General features: G+C 41.6%; 1 protein-coding gene across 3 annotated transcripts in view; it reads right to left on the bottom strand.

The window, feature by feature from the left end:
* Positions 1-21872, bottom strand: part of cemip (cell migration inducing hyaluronidase 1) — a 107825-nt gene that overhangs the window by 36621 nt on the left and 49332 nt on the right. For 2 of the 3 annotated variants that reach the window (XM_025055480.1, XM_025055479.1), the window contains 8 exons: positions 17681-17864; positions 8943-9080; positions 8353-8491; positions 7850-8086; positions 7587-7766; positions 3740-3810; positions 3044-3139; positions 1397-1518 (listed from right to left, as the gene is read on the bottom strand). In XM_025055480.1, coding sequence (XP_024911248.1) covers positions 1397-1518; positions 3044-3139; positions 3740-3810; positions 7587-7766; positions 7850-8086; positions 8353-8491; positions 8943-9080; positions 17681-17735 — 1038 coding nt within the window. In that variant the 5' untranslated portion in view covers positions 17736-17864. Of the gene's footprint in view, positions 1-1396; positions 1519-3043; positions 3140-3739; positions 3811-7586; positions 7767-7849; positions 8087-8352; positions 8492-8942; positions 9081-17680; positions 17865-18001; positions 18490-21872 lie in introns of those variants that run through there. The other variant, XM_025055481.1, reaches the window with a different exon arrangement.

Genomic DNA, 21872 nt, shown 5'->3' with positions numbered 1-21872 from the left:
TCTTTGTGCACAAATTTACACCAGAAAGGGAAAGGAGATTAAATAACCCAGAGGTGAATCAGGACGATGCCTCGGTTTTCATTTGAACAAAGGAAATAAGAGAGGAAATCATTAAATAGCAGGAAGAAGTGGCACCAGGAGGAGACCAGGTTGGTGCCACCTTTAATCAGGCTAATTTTTAGCTGAGTGGAAAATAAAGATAAAGGAACGATAGGATACAGACAGACAACTGAAGGGAGAGTTTCCACTTGACCATTTTATAATAAAACGTAGTAAAGTATTTGTTAAAGCAGAAAAAGCTTCTGAACTTTCAAAACATGAGGAAACCAACATGTCGAATATAAAAAGTGCTACAGAGCCCCCCATCCTCCACCAACATCCCGACCCCCAACCGCTGACGGAATTTTAAATGAACTTTATAGCTGTATAGAAGTCGATGTAAATTTAAATTTCTTGACACTTTTAGGGAAGAACAGATGGAAACCAGCCAATGGCAACAATCTGGTGTTTGTTCTTTGCCAACATGTTAATGAACACAAACTGTTCCTGTTCCCAAATGAACACAGAAACACTGGTGGTTTTAAGGCAATACAACGCCATTGGTTAGAAGATTCTTAGAGTGACCAAACCATCCATCCATCCATCCATCCATCCAACCTCACTGGCTGAATTCATCCATTCTTCAATCCATCTACCCATCCCCCAACACACACACACACACGTTGGCTGACTTATATTCACAGCAGTGAATATAAGTCATGTCATGTTATAAGTCATGTATAGTAGAGACAAACTATCCTATGGTCAATGAAGTGTCCAATCAACCCTAATCCCCAGTCTGCTATTTTATTGTTGGGGCGACAAAGTACCCAGGGGGGAGAACGTAACGCACAAATAGAAACATTTCAAAACAGACAAATCCTTCATTCCTTCCTGCTGTCCTACATACTTGGTGGAAGTGAAGGGGGATTTTTACCAGAACTTTGTAGCTATTTTGGACCAAACCGTAGACTGGGTCAGAATAGGAGAACAAGTTAGACTTTTTTAAATAGATCCCAAAAATCAACTTTGTAAATAATATTCTTGTGCTGAGACGGAAAGAAGAAGAAGAATAAAGCAAATGGGACACAAATGGTAAAATGATTGACAGAAGAATCATCCAACAGCAGCATTCTAAATGTCACCTCGGTGGTTTATAACACTAAGGTCGAGACAATAATACACAGCACTAAAAGAGCTGCAGTATTCTTTTGTGTCCCCTTCATTCACCATAAAAACAGTGGACGTGAAGCAGACGGATGTTCTCCATGACAGCCATCGTCCACAGAAGGTTTTAGGACAAAGTGTGTTCTTCAGTTATCATTTTATGATGTATTAAATGTTTGTGTCTATTTACCTGGATGTCCAGTGGGCTGCCACACAGGCGGTCGGGGTAGGCCTTGTGCAGATCAGAGAGTTTCTCCCAGTCTCCAGATCCCCTCTCATCGTCCCTGTCAAACCATTCTGTCCACTCTGCTTCTGCAAGAACCACAAATGGAGACGCACAGGCGTCACTTCACCGTGGTTCAACCTTCAGACAGTTGAGTGGTGGATAACGCCCTGATCTACGGCCAGTCCATTTAAGCTGTCGGAGGCCATGGTATCAGGACTCTCTGTTAATTACGTTCTCTGTCCGACTAACACGGCGTCACTCAGATCCATTTAACCACAAGTTTGAATTAAAATCTGGACACTGAGACAGAGTAAAGCTGACAAAAACAATGTGACCTCATGGCTTCTGCCACTGTATGACTGTGATCAAGTGTCAACATAGTTTTGCTGCAAAGACTCACTGGAAGCTGCAGTGTCTGATGGGAGTTGAGAAGCATCTTATTGGAAACCTTTACAGCCGTGAGGAGGAGGAGGGTTCAGTAATAGCAGCACGCAGAGCAGCAGAAGTATTGATGAGAAGATGATGTGGCGATGATATCAGACGGCCAATCGATGGCTGCTCAAGAGGAATTTAAAGAGCGGCAGTGGGATGACGGAGTGAAAATAGATTTGTTTATCTGTGTGTCTACAGGTGTAGTTCCTGAGCTGTACACTACCAGACGGTATAAAGAGGGGTGTACGTAGAGTAGCCTATTTGTGGAAACTGGGGATGTAACCATGCACTCAACTCATGAAACGATTTTATCACAATTTGTTTTTGAAACAAAATGAGCTCCAGACAAACTGATCAAATCCACTGATCCTTTTTTTTGTAAGATTGAAACAAAATGAGCTCCAGACAAACTCTGATCAAATCCACTGATCCTTTTCTTTGTAAGAAATCCCATCATCCCATCATCAACTGAAACTGTTCTCTTCAATAACAGAAGAGAAAAAAGTCCAATTTCCTTCCAGAAACGCTGCACATCACCATTGATCTGCTCTGATTAAAAGTCAAACTGGTCTAATCTGACTGACCTGAACTGTCAATATATGAAACAACAAAAGAATAGAAACAAATATGAACTGGAAAGAGTTCCTTTCTCTACAGGAACACTGGAAAACACTGTTGGTGTCTGTGGAACAAGTTCTTCCCACGTTCTGTTTCAACACCTGAATGTCACTTAGGCTACATGACTTAACGTTCTGTTTCTACACCTGAATGTCACTTTGGCTACATGACTTATTGGTTTAATAGCAGGTCACAACCAATGTTTTTAAACGCACACTGCCACCTACTGTACTAAGCGTGTGTTGTCATGGTATGACCAGTGACTTTTTGAGACTTTTTGAGATACTGCAGCCTACTCCTTACACCGTGAGTCATTTTTTATTCCAACCGATGTGTATTGATATGCATCTGTATCGATTTTTAACCATTTCACAATGCATCGTTACATCCCTAGTGTAAACAGAATATTTGAGCGTTGGTCCTGTTGGGTTGTGATGCTAACATCGACAATAGAAAAGCATGGGGTTAAAAAATATATCTTTTCAACACTACTACTATTACTACTTCTTTCTTTGTGTGCCGTTTAACTAGTGGCTAAACAGTTGGGTTGGGGCCCAGTACCTTGCACCCACTGGCTGCTGGCCGTGATGGTAAAATGATCTCCAAAGCTGGAGCGGAAAACACGTGAGCTCCTGGCCTCTGAGGAAGCCTTGGTCCCTGTAAACAAACACACAGAGAGATTTGTTACTGATGAACATGTGACCGTGTCTTTCAGGACGGACAGGACGGACAGGCCATGTACATTCCATTCCAGGAGATGGTGAAGGAACGTAACTGCATCAGAAAAATAAGAGATAATTTGGACTACAGCGGCGATCATCAACTGGTGGCTCACCGGCCGAATCTGGCCCACTGAACCGCCTAATCCGGCCCGCAACTGGATTCCAAAATAAACATCCAATAAATTTTAGACAAATATGTGAATTTTATTTCAGTTTATTTGAGTATCTGTCCAGAAGAATTCTAAAATCACACTTACCAAACCTCAAGGTTGTAACTTTTAAGTTATCCTATTTTTTATGTTTTTAAAGGTGAATAAATACTGAAGGAATGTTGGGCTGGAGAGTGTTTCAGACTCAACCTCGTCTGTGGGCGACCTCGGCAGTGACATCAGTCAACGAACCCAGTTTTTAAAAAATATGTTATTCATGAAACATCAATTAGATCGAGGTTCTCCTGTGAACGACTGACATTTATAAGGAGCTGAAAAACACCCTGGAACATTAATGCTTTTTTTCCTACTAAACACATTTTTACCTTGATAGACGGCATGATCCTCTACAACGGAAGATGTATCGCCTTTCGTTGCAATAAAAGTCCACGGATGCCTGTCAAGGAAAACAGAGAATTGAGACGAGACGAGAAGCGAAAGAAAAACAGAGGACAGATATCGTAGCAGTAGAAGAAAAGAATGTGACAGGGAAAAGGCAGAAGGAATAGCTGGAGGAGAAATCCAATCGGATACGGGCCGTGACTGCTGATGAAAGCAGAGAAGAGATGTGAAAGTACACGATTCACGCTGCCTGTGTGTGGAGTTTGACACAAACACAGATGACAGTGTTGCTGTGTCTAATAGGGTTGAAATAAAACAGTCGTCGGCCTCCGCCAGGATTGTTTTCCTTATTTATCCCAGCATTCATTGCTGTGTTTACGGTAAAACATACGTGACATAACACACGTTTTGGCAAGGAGTAAAAATTGTGCACAGACTAAAAAGAAAAAGATAAAAGAAAAATATGTTTAGGCTGAAACAATAAATAAATATAAACAACAAACAACATTGTTTTTTTCAGGTTGGTGGTGGGGGGGGACACGGGGGGGGGGCACCCTGACAGGTTGCTGATCCATCTCAGGGCCACATATAGACACACAGCCATTCACACTCACACTTTCATCTCAGAGTGAAAAATGAACCTAAAACTAGGGAAATATCTGAAAAAAAAAACACTGACATATTCACTGCTTTTGCTTGAAATTGCTTAAAGAGTAAGAGCACAATTATAACATAATTACATATAAATGACAATACATCATAATACATTTAATGAAATATTTTAAAAAACCCTCAAAACTCATGCCGTGTTTGTGCATTATTTTACTTTTAAAATTCATCAAGAGGGTCATGCCGTGTTTGTGCATTATTTTACTTCATCAAGAGGGCCGGATTGAACCCGTAGCGGGTCGATATTGGCCCGCAGGCCGTATGTTTGACACCCTCGCTTTAACCAAACACTTTGTGTTGACAAAATATTCACTGACTCCTGATCAAACAACATGCGTTTTCTGTTTTACTTAAACCTATTTAATTTGGCCAATACTGTAACTCATGTTTTACTGATGTTCCTGAGCCAATAAAAACATGTTGTTTTTAAAAACATGTTCCGAAAATTCTTCTTTCATTTGAGTCCTTCTAAAATAATGCCAAACCAGCGCTCCTTTGATAGTTCATGGTAAGCATCCATGAGTTATCAAATTATTATCAAGCTAAAATGAAAAAGAAACAGCTGCACAGCAGGTGTGCCACGTTTTAAGCCACGCTCCACAGTGGCAGCTACAGTAAACATATGCAAATGACAGAAGTGGGAACGCAACGCAGAGACGACGGTGCTTCATCAATTCACGCTCATTAGCGTTTCTCTGTTAGCGTCACAAATTAGACGTCTTTCTCTGCCGATGACACGAGTGTCTGTCTGCTTGGCTCCGGAGTGAGGAGACGAGGCGACAGGATTCATTAGAGAGGAATTCCTCTGTCTCCTCGCCATCACTGCTCTTTACTATGTCTTCACGCAGCCAAGGAGCAAAAATGCAAACACGCAGAGGGAATGCTAACGCTGTCAGAGTTTCCTGGAGTAGCGTTAGGTTTCACCCAAGCCTGTGATTCAAACCGCAGGACGGGGGCAGGAGCTGCCAGAGGTTCACCAGCATCTGCTCTCAGCCCACAACAAGGGCTGCAGTCCACACACACACACACACACACACACACACCAACAGTAACAAAGGCCTGACGCACGAGCCTGCGGTCCACACTGCGTGTGCTACGAGCCAAAGAGTAGGGATGATTCTTGTAGGACAGATTTGTCAACGTCTCCATGAAAACGTAGACAAGCTGGTCCAAACCACACTCCCCCTGTCAGAGACAGAGACGTCTCCGGGGGTCCTGTTATCGTACAATGTTCCTCGAGCATTCCTGAATTCTTCTCTCTCTTCTTCCTCCCTCCCTTGTTCTCTCTCTAAGTTAAATCTCCAGGACCTACACAGTAATCCAGCTGCCCCCGACTGGGCAGATTATTGGCAGGTTATTGTTGTACTGTATGCTGGTGTGTCCCTGGGACAGTCACCAAGTTCATTATCATACCTCAATAATCTGGTCCCAAGATAAATTATGAAGTATTCTCTCTTCTAAAGTACAACAACAAAAATGGTTGCTTGTATTTTTCTGCAAAACAAAGAGATCCAACACCCTCCCGTCAGTCCCACCCTCCCTGAATTGTTCTTGAATTATATTTTGCTTTTCTTTGGATTTAAGTTTCTTTTCAAGTTGTCTACAGTTCCATTTTCAAAGTAAACATCATTTGCTTTAATTATTTTGTTTTTCTCATTAGGGTTTTTAGGCGAAGATTTCATCCGAGCTCAGATCAAACAAAGTAAATATGAACAACATGTTGAAGCCACGGGAGGAGAATTAGTCCAGAGGAACTTAAAGACCCCACGACCAACGGACTATTCAGAAGTTTTACCTCTGGACTCAGCTGGTGATCGGACTGAAAACCTTGGATTTCACCAATGAAATATTCTCTGTCAAGAGTGTTTTCTGATTCCCCTTCTGATTGTCTGGTCAGGTCAGGTCTGGTTACTATGGTGACCACGATGCTTACTTTATTTCAGCCTGTAAACCAGTCTGGTCCTTTGAACAGTAGCTCCAAAGCCAAAGAAGTGTTTTTGGCTTTGGAGCTACTATTCAAACGACCAGACTGAAGTGTTGGGAGTTCAAGTCTTTGTAAAAATGAACACTAAGAAGATCGCACCTCAAGTTATGAGCTTTTGTAAATGCAGTCTCTGTGATAGCACATTCACAATGATTTGGAATAATGAGATACGAGCACCGAAACAAATGGCCACATCTGTCAACGCCGCGGAGTCTTTGGTGAAAATCTTTTAAAAACCAAAAGGTTCTTCGGAGCTGCAGGGATTAATTACAAAAAGTCAACCAGCCATAAAAGCTAGAAGAATTTTTCTCATCAATCTGCAGCAGTCAATAAAAAAAAGTGTCCATACAAAACAATTCCTGGCTCTTTCTCTCATCACCCCCACAACCCCCCCTCCCACCATGCTGATAAACAAGCTGACTCTTAAGTGAAGAAGTCCAAAGACGTTGGTCCTCGTCGCATCAATCAGAAAAATGTCGTGAACTTTTAGTCCAAACTGATCAGTTTCCATCTGATGGAGTCTGTCTATGTCAAACTTTTTCTTTTTTAATCAAGCCCAGGATTAAAGAACAGGATTTCTATAAAGTCGTGTTCATAAATGACTGTAACCACGTTATGACGGAGTCACGTCGTTAGACATGAGGACATTCCACTGATCATTTTATAGAGGTTAGATGATCTGGCTCTGTGAGCCTTAGATAAAAACCTTCAGATTTAGTCAGTCACAAAGAAGCAAAAGAACGTTTTCTTCACCGGCAGTAGATAATATTTCAATTTCAGGCGAGGGCGGGGTCACCCCCAGGGCAGTTCTGTACTCCATCACAGGGCAACATTCACACCAATGGTCAACTCATAGGAAACACCAAAGACACTGGAGACACCTGACACCCCAGCCCTCAACCCCCCCCCCCAAACACATACACATAGAAGAACATGCAAATTCCTTCTAGTCGGACCCCCCCCCATATTAACACATTCACAGTTCCTGCTTTTAACTGAACTCCCTATTATAGTGAACACTATAATTCACTATAATAGGGAGCCCACCCCCACATTTTGGAGCTCACTACTGTTAGGCATGGAATGGAACAGGAAATCTAAATGTCAAACCTCTTCAATTATCCATGGATGTATTTCTTGAAGTACTGCAGTAAATACATGGTGTAAAGGGCTCTCACCGAAATCCCAGGCTGCCGATCTGCTGACTGCCCAGCTGAGACAGAACCTTCTTGGCCGAGTCTTCCAGGTTGTTGGAGCCCTCATCGTTGACCATCACAGCCAGGATGAGTCCCGTGTCCACACTGTCCACATACTTGGCCAGACGACGACTTTCATCCTTACTGCGGTAGGTGTCAAACCTGTGGGGGGAGAAAAGGTAAATCTCAACCTCAGAGAATCTTGGTCTAGGTCTAGAGACATGTTGGCCACTGCAGAGTCCCACCTGTCATCCTGCAGGACCTCCCCTGTCCTGGGGTCGATGACGTGGACGATGATGCCTCGGTTCCCCCAGCTTCGTTGAAACAGGTAGTTGTTCTGGTTGCTCTCTCCAGGATGGAGGGTCTTGTTGAGGAGGGTCCACGACAGCTTTTTTTTACCATGGATTTCCAGGGTGCCCCCTGTTCCTACACCAATGTACTTCCTCCCAAAGTAGCTGTGCTCTTCATCACTGTCATCTGACCTAGAAACAGTATGAACGTACAGACACCAGAGCTAACGTTAGCTACAATAGTCATGGTACAAAAACCAGAGTTAACGTTAGCTACAACAGTCCTGGTGCAGACAACATAGCTAATGTTAGCTACAACAGTTCAGATAGAGACACTAGAGCTAACGTTGTGTATTAAATGAATAATAACAACTGCATCAACACATACAGTTAATTAGTACTAATACTCACAGTGAACTACAGCACTACAAGTACAGCTGTAGCTGACAGAATCTTACCTTCCAAACAGGGAGATGGTCAGGTTGCCTTGGTAAGGGCATTCTGGACTGCCAATGTGGAGCGCCCCCTTGTTGCCTATCAGGATGTGTTTGGTTCGGAGGAGTATCGGCCGGCTGGTGTCAGCAATCACCAACTTTCCTGCAGCAGAAACAGTAGGAGAGGAGGAGGAGGGTGAGCAGGTCTCCCAGAAGGTTCTTCATGCTCCAGCACTCAGAGCCATCAGAACCTCCTGATACCATTTAAGGCCCTGAGCACCGACAGCAGACACGTGCACTGACATCAGCAAGCTTCTGTGGAACAGAGTTCTAGTTGGGTGCTGTGGCTCGTCACTGTGGTAATGTAACTGTTCTTCGTCACTTCAAGGTTCTATTTATGTAACTGAGCCAAATACACTTCAAAGATCAAAGAACTTAGCCGCAGAATTTGGATCAGGTAATGAGACCAATAGACCAGAAAAAAAACTGTAAAAAACTATGTGAAAAGACTTTTCAAATAATGTATGAACATCTTAGGAAAAAATATGCTGAATTTGGCCAATTTTTAAATTTGTTTCAGAACCTGATGTAGTCCACGTCCATGTCCGACTTACCCCCATTAAGGATCTCGATGGAGTGGACCGTAGCTGAGGTTGTTAGAAGAACCTTTCTGCCGTAGCCAATCGTCACACGATGGTCTTCACTGTGTCCTGGCATCCATGGCTGCAGACCAGGCTCCTTATCTGGACACGCTGCAGGGCAGGAAACAAACACGATGACCCATCACATCTACACCTGCACAACATCCATCACCTGTTAGTGGATTTCAAAAAGACTTTTTTTTATATAATGATTATTTCTTATTATTTAATGTTGCTTGTATATACGCTATACCATAATAATCACAAGAGTTATTATTATTATTTCTGTTGGTATTATTGTAAGTTTTATGCTGTTTAATTTCTTATTATTTAATGTTGCTTGTATAAAAGCTATACCATAATATTCACAAGAGTTATTATTATTATTATTATTTCTGCTGCTGAAAATGTAGAATCATTATTTATTTTGATTTATTTATTTCTGTGATGCTAACTTTCAGAAAGATATTTCCATATATACATATATAAATATATACATATATATATACAAATGTATATATATACATATACACTACGTAGATTTTCCCATGGTATGGGGAAATCTTTCTCACAATTCCGTGACCCTGGTCTATAAATATATATATTTATTTTTTAAACCTCACACTTAGCACTCATTATGTGTTAGCTAATCCAAGGGCAAAGAAAAAAAAAACATACTTTTCCTTTAGGCTATTTTATTGTCAACCTGTCAAACTGATTGTCAGCAAATGCCGTGTAATTAAGGCGAGTGAACGGCATGGATTCGACTGCTGAAAGCCTGTTCTCCATTGTCATCACACTTAAAAAATAATCAACTGTTCTGCCTACTCACAGCAACATGATTAAGACATAAATGCCTCCGCTCTTAATGATGAGTAAAAACCTTTCAGAGCTCCAGCTTTTAATTTTTAATGCGTCTGAGTGCCACAGTCTAGGTTTCATGAATAGCAGCTTTCTGATAAAAAGTCAGGCTTAAAGAAGCCAGACAAAGGTGACTGCTGGGTACAGTTCAGTTTAATTGCTATGTTTGCCTTAAGACATTTTTAAAGCTTTTTTTAACATAATTTCTTATTCATTCCTGATTAATATGCTGCATGATTGTTACATTCTTCCTGTTACTGAGGTTCTGTTAAATGTCAGTGTGATGAAAAGTGATTAATACCAAATATCAAAGCAACAAGTAAGAGAAGTAAAATAACAAAAAGTAAGAAACTTTCTTTGAAAAATCAACTGCTCCCTTATTAGAAAATATACGGCTGGGCTTTTCTATTGATGATCTGCGGATTCATTCTAAACCCATTGAGCAATGACTAGCAGCGGTACAACACTATACAATCAAAACAGTCTCTTTTCAAACTAACATTTTACAATTCTCCTGCAGTACCACTGCATAGCCCCAAGGGGTGCTGGAAGTCCAGGAAATTTCCCTCGGAACTCAAAACATCGCATTTGAAAAGAAAGTACGACCTTCCTGAAATATTCCGAATACACCAGATTGGGAACCAGAGCCCACCAGAGGGGGAGCTCTACTCACACAGAGCTGAGGTCCATCTGACTTGTTTTCCAGAATGTTCAACACTGAGGACATTATTGGTTTGAAGTACTCAGTACTACAGCTCAGTATATCTGTTTACTCTGCAGCCTCGTACTGTGTAAGTGTCTGAGCACTTCATGGGGATTAAATAATCCACAAGGTTATTGGATTGTTCACTCAAGAGTAAGAGTGACTGATGAACCTATTGTGTCTGTTATTATCAAGTCTGCAGCAGCAGATACTGTGAGCAGCTCTCTGCACTGGAATGCCAATGTGTTGCCTTTGGGTGAGGGTGAGTGTGTGTGTGTGTGTGTGTGTGTGTGTGTGTGTGTGGTGTTTTCCTCATCTCTCTGGCTCCTAATGATTCCATCGATGGCCCTGACTAGCTGAAGATCTGAACTGTCAGGTAGATTTCCCAGAGGTCCGACGCAGATTGAAAGGTGGACATGACATGTTTAATCAGCTTATGACCTGGTGTGTGTGTGTGTGTGTGTGTAAGTGGCTGCTTACACTGCTTACACACACACACACAGTGGACACACACATTTCCGGAGGCGATGTTATCTGGACCCGTTCATTCTTCTGGAATTACATCAGCGTCGATCACGAAAGCAGAGATAAATAAAGAACCGGAGATCAGTGAAGACTTCGTTGTAGATCACGACAAAGACAGAAGCTAATGTTTCCAACCAATGCTGACGGAAATCATCAAAGTCATTCTTCTTCACACAGCTAATGTTGTTGACTTTTTCCGCCTTCATTGACCGCCTGGTTTTCTGAAACGAAAACTAAACAGGAAGATAAATGATGACGTAATGTTGTTGACTTTTTCCGCCTTCATCGACCGCCTGGTTTTCCGAAACGAAAACTAAACAGGAAGTTTTGTTTGAGCTAAATGATGACAATGACGTTTATCGGTGAAGAGAATAAAATCCACGTAAAAAAAAAACAGCCACAGATGAAGCTATCCAATCAGAGCGGATTCTGACACATAAACCTACCCACAGAAAACGGTAGGAAGTCAGTCGGACTACTCCAGTGCTATAGGTGTCTTGGTCCAACCCCCAACGCTCCCCCTCCCCGTCAGCCATAGTTCATCTATGTATTCACGAGGTCACCAACAGTGAAGACATTTTCTTGACCAACTGCAGTTCAAATATAAATATTTAAAACATCTTAAATCAAGTTTAGCAGAACCAAAAATCAACACTTTCACAGTACCCACTCGTACTACTCAAAGTATTACTGTGTATTACAGCGCACTAAGCAGTTTTTTATCCTGCTTCATCCTCTTATTTAATTTAAATCAGCTAACGTTTACAAAAAATAAACATCAAACTCTATTGAGAAAAGAACTGAAACCACATTAGCATATGTGCTAATTAGCTACTGAGGTTCAACCAGGTGAGAAATAGTTGCTGTTTCCAACAGACTTCCAATAAACAAGCTCCTTGTCAAACATCAGGATCCTTCCTGGTCCAGTGACGACATTTGTAAAGAGATTGTTTTGGGGAATATCAAACAGCAAAAGCCAAATCTGAAAAATGTGGTTGGGTTTATAACGGAAGGACTGAAAACACAGACGGTACAAACCAGTTCTATGTCAGAGCCAAATGTTGTTGTTTCAACTACTGACAACAACAACAACAACAACAACGTGAGTGTGTGTAGATGAGCTGACATCTGATGGCTTTGTACTTCCCTCAAAGTGACTGCTGGGTAATTTCTCCCTCTCACCTTGGTTCGACAGTCGGCTCTGGGAAGAATTCTGTGTGATCCAGATTTCTTCTATCGTGGATTCACGGAGGTCCCTGTAGCTTTTGGAAACAGTTAGTGGAACATTTTTCCAGCCTTCCCAGCTCTGCTGTTTTCTCTGATCTTTGTGCTCGGCTCCTTGAGCTCCGTGAACAAAACTGGCTCTGATGTGTACTGTCAGCTGTGAGACAGGTGGGCGTCTCTGTAAATCATGTCCAGCCAATTTAATTCAGCGCAGGTGGAGTAAAAGGACGGGGTTAAAACAAGGGAGTACACCGGTGGCGGTCAGCGTCAGGTTCAGCAAAATCTTTGGATTTTTTTACAGCCTGTGAACACCCTGGACGCAACAGCAAAAAAGTTCCGATTTTATTTTAAGGCTTTGAGACTTGTTGCTTCACAGCGTCAGAAAAGAGTTCGAGCATCCGGTCAAAGGTGTCGTTCCAAATCAGCCTCCAAAGAAAACGTGTTCTTAAGTCAGAATTTGTACAAAGAGAAAAGAAAACTGAGTAAATGTTGATTTAGGATTTAAGTAAAACGGCTCCGACAGAACTCCAAAATAAGTAAGAATGACCTTGGCGTCCAGATACGTAACCTGATGCGAACGAAACGTTACATGTCTGTTTGTACTGGTGACTGCATAGGACTAGCTGTGACAGAAGGTTTTTGGTTTGAGTTAGCACTGACGCATAAAACTGGAGCACGTGGATAGCAAGATTTCATTTTTATTAATTTGACATTCAATAAAAATCAATGAAGTGGTTTTTGAATTTAAAATAAAACGTCACTCGTTGACTCATCTCTGACTGATTCGGTTTTTCCGTCACCACTACCTTTGTTTATATAAACTACAAATGAACCTGCAAATGGAAATCAGATTGTTCCATCCACAGCTCTCCAGCTTCGCCAGCCCCGGAAAATGAAGCCACAGAAATGAAAACGCTTACACTCTGAAACCATGAGCAAATCCTGACATAAAGCAAAAGCCGGGGTGAAAAGCTCATCATCAGCAGCAGCTCTCACACATTTCTCACTGAGCGTCTGAAGTCATTCCTCAGAACAGCGTAGCTGCCAGTCAGTGGAAATAAGGCTGCTTTTTTTTTAAATTCAGTTTAAATTCCTTTTTCACCCTGAGAACCGCGGCCTGAGTCTGAACCCTGACGGAAAAACAACAAACTAGGTGAGGACTGAACCCCAGAAGAATCCTGGTAATGAAGTAGGATTGATGAAGCGGTACGTCGACTTTCATCACAACTTCACTAAAAATACACTTTCGCTGACACAGTTTGCAGTTTTGCTTCCGTACAGTAAGTGTCAGTCACGTTCACTGACTTGTTAACAGTTGTATCTGAACCACTGGAGGGTTCTGTCCAAAATATTCTAAAAGTATAGAACGTTATAGAAACGTTAGAATCAACACCACAGACAATGTTCATCTAGCCATCCATCAAGCATGGTCAGTCATTATGTTAATTAATCATGATTAATCATGGCTCAAGCATGGTCAGTCATTATGTTAATTTAATTAATTAATCATGATTAATCATGGTATCAATTACTATTCGTGCTCTGTTAATATTCTGAGGTTTCACACTGTTGTTGGCTTTAAAGGCCATCAGCCAATCAGAAGGACACGTCCTGCCGCCTGTTGGTCAACTGCGCTGATTAAATGATCAGACCTTGGTTACATCAGCGAGTCTGTAACCACCTGCTCCCAAAGTATTCGAGAAGGAAGAGGGAAAGATTTGGGTTAAAAAATTAAACAACTACATTCTTTGTGTTGGGAAGCTGAGGCTAAAGAGAAAGAGAAAATACGAATAATTTATCACACGTTAAAACCGCAGCTTCGCAAAATAGTTCAGAGGTACTTGTGACTGGCCCTGCATTTAAATGAGAGTGGCAGATGGCAGAATATTTAATGTGTGTGTGTGTGTGTGTGTGTGTGTGTGTGTGTGTGTGTGTACCCATGGCCTGTGTCATGCTAACTCATCCACAGGCACTAAAATGTTATTGTTCTTCTATTTGTATGCAGGTCCATGTGGTTGGCTGACAACAGGCGTCCAGAACTTAGATTTTGCTCTGACCACATCGGTCCAAACAACTGAACTGGAGAAGAGTGGAATCCTTCAGGACATAAAAGGCCAGATGATGAGGACCTGATGGACGACCATCGTCTGTGTCTCCAACAGCTCTAACAGATTTATCATCAAGTCTTTGTCAGGTGCTGAGCTGTGTCACCTCTGATTTGATGAAAAACAACAAATCTACATTTTGAAATCAGAGCAAATATCGATTTTTTTTGTTATATACATTATATATTGGGTACTTTGATTAAACGGCTATAGTTGTATTGTTTAGTGCTAGTAATTAGCATCTATAATTTAATTTTTTTTTTTAAATGTAATTGCTCAGGATTATCAGATCTATGACATGAAGCTGTTTCTTGCTTCATGATTGTTGTTGTTTTCATAGATTATGAATCTCTAGTCTTTTATGATTCATTCTTAAAACGTATTCTCTTTGCCGACGACAGGAGTCGTGTCAAAGACTTCTTTTCTAGCTCTGATAGTTTCATACCTGTATAAAAATCTGCATTGCTCAGAATTGGTTGTTTAATAACGACGGCCTCTGAACATTATATTCAAGAGCGTCATCTATTTTTCTAAAAGCACCAAGTTCATGATGTTCTGACCTGAATTCCAATGAGGTAATTATAATTTCGCAGTTACACTTGAATTGGAAAGCAGACCCAATAATGAAAATGACTCGCTGGTTCAAAGTGTGCAAATTCAAGCAATATCACAGTTATTTACAACGACTGTGGGAAAAGACCTGAAAAATAAATTCACACAGTGGAGCAGTGGTTAAGGCTGGTGTGATACAGCAAAAGATCAGCGGTTCATTAGTTTAGACCGGTCAGTCAGCTGATACTGACTGACCGGTCCTTGGTACCAAAAAGGTTGGGGACCGCTGGTTAGTACAGCTCTCCACACAGCCCTGAGACTAATAAACAAATAAATCAAAGAGACTCTACTTCCCTTAAAACCAACAATTGAACATCATTACTGAAAGATATTGTAGAGATTAGTTTCTCAAAGAAACATTTAACTGCCAGTGGGATACAGAACTGAATCCCAGCACAGCCAGTCATGTCCTGTATTAAACAGTTCCAGATGCTGAAACAGTGCAGACACCGTTCACAGGCTAAAAATTCCCACTCTGTAATGTTTTCTGAGTTCAGGAACTGGGTGGAGCGGCATTCATCAAAGCACCAGTTCAAGTCAATCGACATGTGTTCCGATTTAAAATTGTCCAGAGAACTGCAGTGTGTTTCAGTAGAACACAGTAGAACAAACAGACACGTTGTTGTTCCGCTGTCTGCACATCTGACTGGATGCATAACGACTTCTGGGTTAATTTGATAATTGAGCGAAGAGACGGCTGTACATCCCAGTACACAGCCTCAGCATTTAAATAAAACCTTGTTCCAAATATTGATTCAAATCTGGTGTTTTGCTGTGACGTCACTCAGACAAACATCTTCTCACCACCGGCACAGACGCAACGTACACGACGGCAGACGCATCATTTACGCGTGAGAACGGCTCACTACACTTAACGTGCTTGTGCTGCCAAACGGAACCTGACCTGAACTTCCAAAGGAGCTTTGGTGCAGAGGCCGAGGTCACGGAGCCGGAGCAGAAACAAGAACAAAGACAATGGAACACTGGCCTGTTGTTCCAGTGATTATTCCGGGGAACGTATGGTCACTTTGTAATGAACATGCTGTGCTTATCTAGACCGAGACCCCCAGAGAAAATCAAGAGTCTGGAATCTGATGTTGTTGGCTGTTCTTCAGCCATCTTCCTGTGCAGCTTTAGTCAGACTTATTGAATCTTGGACTTGTACCGTGACCCTGGACATGTCAGGGCACAGGGACTTCTCTCTGTTGTCCAGGTATTTGCTTGCCAACGTTTTATCTTTGCAGTTTTGCCAGTGGAGCTGAGACTCCTCTGTGAGGTTCATCTGATGCTCCAACACCTGATTTCCTCTTCCTTAAAGTCGTAACGTGTTGTTAGAGTCAGCTTGAAAGCACAGGCTTTTATTAAAAAGAGAATTTTAAAAGAACAATGCATTTGTTCCTTGATACTACGTCGATAACTTTAAGCATCATTTTGTGCCACTCCTGCACATCCTCTGTGAAGGGTCTCGGTTGCATTAGTGACTTTTACCCCAGTAGAAGAAGACTGAGTGAGGTGTTTGTGTTTCTTCAGCGACACAGATATTACAATCACCAACCAAGAGTGATTTCATTGGTGAGTCTAAATCTTGTAAGATTTTTATGATGTTTGTGTTGCTTTTATTGTGCTGTAAATTCAACAAGACTTGGAAAGTTTTCTGCTCCAGACAAAGAAATGTTTCAGTAGGATTTACTGTGCCGTTTTAGTCCAGGAAAAACAAATGCATTAGGTTGAAAATGCATTCAAAACTATTTTGGTGATTTATCATTGTAAATATTATCAATATCCCAAATAAAGTCGGGGGTTTGTAGCTGATGACGAATACTGTCGGAACCATGAAGTTGCAATACTGCCTTCTTCTGGATTTAATTTAAATCTATTGACTATGTAACAGAATGAGCCTTTAATGTAAATGCTAACAACATTAGAGGCTCAACAACCTCAAAGCTGTTTCACCTAATGGCACTTTTTTTTCCATATTTGAATACATGTAGAAGAAAATCTATCATTTTCAGTTTGTCGTTTTCTTTGAGTAAAATGATAATATATATTTTAGAACAAATTTGAAACATTCACCTTATTTTAAACCTTTTCCTAACACGAATCTGGTCCTAACTCTAATCCTGACTCCAAACTCAAATCTTAAAACCTTGAAGTACTCTCCTGAAAAATGTCCCCACATGGACAAGTGTCCCCACAACAGTAGTACTTTCAAATAAATGTGTCCCCACAAGTATAGCTATACCAGCATCACACACACACATACAGATGAAAAGTCAGTCAAATGTTTCAGACTCTTCTATCAGAGTCATTGTGTTGCATGTGATTCCTCATTTTTTACTTCTCTCACAGTCAAATGTGGCAAATACCTACTGAGCATGCTCAGAGACAAACCTCCCTGCGTACACGCTGCAAGGATGAATGAATGATGCTGAATATTGACATGAATAATTCAATGTTCTGCCCTACTTGTATCACCTCACATTCAAACCCTGTTGAAATTCATTCTTCTTTCTTTATTTGAAGGTCGTCATTAAATATGGATGTTTAAACCATAGCTTTTTTCCCGTCTCTTGCTCATTTGACTTTTTTTTTTTTTTACTTTTTTTTTTTTTTCATCTCTTTTTATGTCACTCTAATATTACAGGAACTCATGTGGCGGTGGAATTTTATCCTTAACTTGCCTGCTAGGATGGCGGGGATCAGCAAAGCTGCCAGGAACATGGCAAACGTCTTCATCTCTCCACTCCTGCCTGTCGCCAACTTCAAACCTGGGGCCTTCAAAGGTTCTTCTGGACCTCCGAGTGGGCTTCAGAGAGGGATTCAGTCCAAAGTACCAAGTTCACAGGTAGACGCCACCAAAGGCACCTAGAGAAATCACATGGAAATGCAGAGGACTCAGTAAGACACAAACAAGACACACTGGACATCAGGTCTGTCATTAGTGGACAGAAGTACAGTGTCTCAGATCACAGACGCTTTACATGTTTGAATTTTATTTTTACCTTCAGAGAATTGGGTGCTGAACATTTTCAGGACGTAACTCCTGTGTCAGTACACAGACTGACCTTTGAGTGTGTACACAGACCAACAGTAGTGACGTGTGAAACCGGTGCAGATGGCAAAAATGCTGCAGTAATTTCTTACACCTTGCGTCCCAAATGTTGTTTTAAAAAGCTAGTCAGAAGCAGATGGTTGCTGTTGCTCTGTTGTCAGTCAGCTGACAGCTCATCTGAATCCACAACTGCATCTATATTATAGCAGAGCACCAGTGTGCGGTGACCGTAAAAAAAAAATATCACTCTTCACAAAGCTCTAAGACAGCAGCAGAGTTGGTCTGTCTCTTTCAACAAGTTAGCCAAAGAATGCTAGCTGTTACCTGAAGTTGAATTAAAGTTTTTTAATTGATTAATAATAGAGAAAATATAGGGATTAACTGTTTACTTATTACTGAACGACAAATATCTCCTTGTCCATGGACTATAGCTCTGGTGTCTGTACCAGGACTGTTGTAGCTAACGTTAGCCCTGGTGTCTGTACCAGGCCTGTTGTAGCTAACGTTAGCTCTGGGGTCTGTACCAGGACTGTGGTAGCTAACGTTAGCTCTGGTGTCTGTACAGGACTGTTGTAGCTAACTTTAGCTCTGGTGTCTGTACAGGACTGTTGTAGCTAATGCTAACTCTGGTGTCCCAAAACAATAGGTATGAACAATCCTAAATGTCACTAAAATCAAACTGTGACTCATCAATACCAGTGGACTTTGTCTTAACTACAAGTGCAATCAACAATTACTGTAAAGCTTTATACAATTACCCACAGAACGCTACAGGATACATACGAGACACCCCGTGTTCTGAAGAGAAACCTGGGGGCAATTTGAAAGATGTCTAAGCTTCAAGGCAAAAGTGAAACTGGGACAGTTACAATAAATCCAATCGGAGAACATCAGTGTCCCAGTTAAGAAGTGACTGTTGATTTATTGCAGTCGTGTTGCGTACTGCTAATTAAAACTTTTTAAAATAATCTTTTTATGATCTTTCTGAATGCAGGTTTAGCAGCGCCTCTCGGGGCAGTGGTGGCTTGGTGGTTAAGAAAGTGGATTTGGGTCCAAAAGGTTTCAAGTTCAAGTCCACAAGCTGCCAAGGTACCTCTGAGCATGGCATCACACACCGCTCCCCAGGTGCTTAAGCTGCCCTCTGCTGACTTTGGTGGTGGATTAAAAAGCAGCGGTCACATTTCTTTGTGTGCTGTGTCACAATGACAAGTAGTTCACTTTCCTTCTCCTTTTCTTCCATTTCAGTTTTAATCATATGCCAATGTGCAGAAGGATAAGTCAGTGAACGTTACAGGGACTCCCCTACAATTACCTCTGTTTCTGCTGCGCCCTGCGCTGCATCTCAATTCTACGTCTAATTCAACTTAATTACGCTGTGCCACCATGCAGAGAACTCAGCCAGTGGACATACAAGAGCAATTTAACAACTGTTGATCACATTTAATTAAGGTTTTTGTTCAGTTGCAGGGTGGAACACACGCAGCTGTCCTCGTACAGTCGACTGCTGATTCTCCACACAGTTCACACAGGCGAGGCCTAATAATCCGGACACAGCTTTACACCTCAGTCTGTTTGTTGCTGGACACCACATCAAACTGCCTGAACGGCTGCCAACGCGTTTGACCCCTGTCCAGACATCTGTTCAGTCTGAACACACTTACCCACATGCTCTGGCCGGGTGTGGATTCAGAGTTTACAGCTGTGTAATAATCAGTAGGAAAACCTTTAATCCTCTGTGTGATTGGAATAACACGATTATATTGTCTAACAGCAGCAGATTAATCCCCGAGGAGCTGCAAAACCAGAGATGCTAGAGATTCAATTTCTTCTTTCTGGCAGGGCTCCTGTTTTAGCAATTACATGAACGGCATCGGTTCAGTGGATGGTGTAGGTTTTGAGGGACTTAATCACAAAATTGCCAATTTCAAAATGACAGTGTTTATATCCTCCCGTCTTTTAATCTCGGCCTTTGAAATTGAGTCACGGTGATGGAAGGGTTTGAAACCCTCTCCAGGAATCCACCAGTCTCTTCATTTTTCACTTGATTGTCATGTCACTCATCTGAAACAGTGGCTCTAGTGATCGTTGGGAGAGTCGATTGGTGTCTTCAGAGGTTTGACCGAGCGCCGTTATTATCACATGCACAGTGAAAACTGTAAACAACTCTGTTGGAGACACAAACAATTCCATTCCTTTATGGGTAACTCTGTTCTTCATGAACGAAAACACGTAAAAAAGAGTGATTTTTCTCGAAGTGCAATTAACTTTATTTTTCCCTAAAGTACTTCCTGTGACAGTCTCTTATTTCAGCAACGAGGAAGAATCACTTTGGCTAGTTCTGCAGCATTTATCCAATCACAGTCCAGCGTGCATACTACAGCTGTCTTTGGATGAAGAGAAAATCTGAAAATGAGTTTTGATTTTTTAACGTTTTTGGTGAATCTGTCCTCTCCTGGACTTCCTTCGATGTCAGTGTGACACTCTCCCATAGTAACTCACTTCTATTAATAAAACGCTTCTGACAAAGTGATGGAAACAACCTGAGTGGGTTTTTAAAAACTTCTCTGACTCTTAGTTTTAGCCTCAGAGGAATGAAAACACCCTTTGATGGTTTCATCTAAATTATTAAATAATGGAAAGAAAATAAATGAAAAAGTGAGCAGTTCACTTTGATGTTATTATTTGAGAAAATGAAGAAAAAAAGTCGTGTTTTTTGGTAACGTCTCCACATTTGGACCAAGGTTCACTGGAGGTTTGGAGCCCAAGCTCTGAATGTAAACCTGGCCCCAGACACAACAAAGGGTGTTGAGTTGTTGCCCTGTCGTCTGCAGGAATTTCTCAATTCCTCACCAAGTCGATTCTCTTAGTTTTTCTTAAACAACCATGGACTGGGCCACTTTGGTGTTTTTGGGCCACTGGTTTCAGGAGAATACAATTTAGGAAATGCATAATGGCATTAAATGAGTGTTTCTTCCACCGTTAGCTCGCACCATAAAATTTTAAATATTTTCTATCCTTCATCGTCTACTGTCAGACTAACTCACCTGACAAAGACACAAACGCCGTGTTTCACAATACGGCGTAAAATGTTGTTTGGTTGTCTTCACACAAACGTCTCACACTCAAAAATGTGCACACACTGACATTCAAGAAGAATGAGAAGTTTTTCTTCTTTTGATCCGATGCATCCTGACACACACACACACACACACACAGTCCAGCGAGCAGAGGCCGTTTAGTGGAGCAGTCATGTAGGACTAACAGGAGCGTCTCCGTCTCCTGTCTTGGCTCCCCTCGTGTTCCAATGTTTCCTCCAGGCTGCAACACTGCACCATTGGCCATTAGGACACACAGTGGTTCAGTGTTTATGATTTCTCAGTAGGCTTGTCAACATGATTAGGAGCAGCCAGCTGCCAAGTTGGACCGTCTGCAGGACAGCGGGCCAGGAAAAAGGATGTGTTTATTTGAATTCCAGGGAGAGAAGTCGATTGTGTGTTCGTGTTGTGTTTGGTGGTCACACTGTAGTAACTCATGTCATCGCCGCTGCCTGTAAATGTAGAAATGATCCTTTCTTTTTGGCCACTTAGTTTCTTTGACTAATGATGCACACACACAGTCTAACCCTGAGGGGTGAGCCTGGCGCCTGTCGGTGTCTTGGCCGACCTCGTTTGTTGCTAAAACATTAGCGTCTTGATGTCAGAGTTTCTTAGCCTCTCAGATCGTGTTCTGTCTTTAAAATTAAAAAGTACAATAACAAACGTACTTGATGTTTCCACTGGTTTCCTTCAACCACTCTGTCTTCAAGAATTCATTAAAAATGT

The sequence above is a fragment of the Cynoglossus semilaevis genome, chromosome 5 (genome assembly GCF_000523025.1).
Source record: "Cynoglossus semilaevis isolate Cse_v1.0 chromosome 5, Cse_v1.0, whole genome shotgun sequence".
NCBI lineage: Eukaryota > Metazoa > Chordata > Actinopteri > Pleuronectiformes > Cynoglossidae > Cynoglossus > Cynoglossus semilaevis.
The sequence above is the reverse complement of the archived record's forward strand: the minus strand, read 5'-3'. Positions and strand labels throughout refer to the sequence as shown.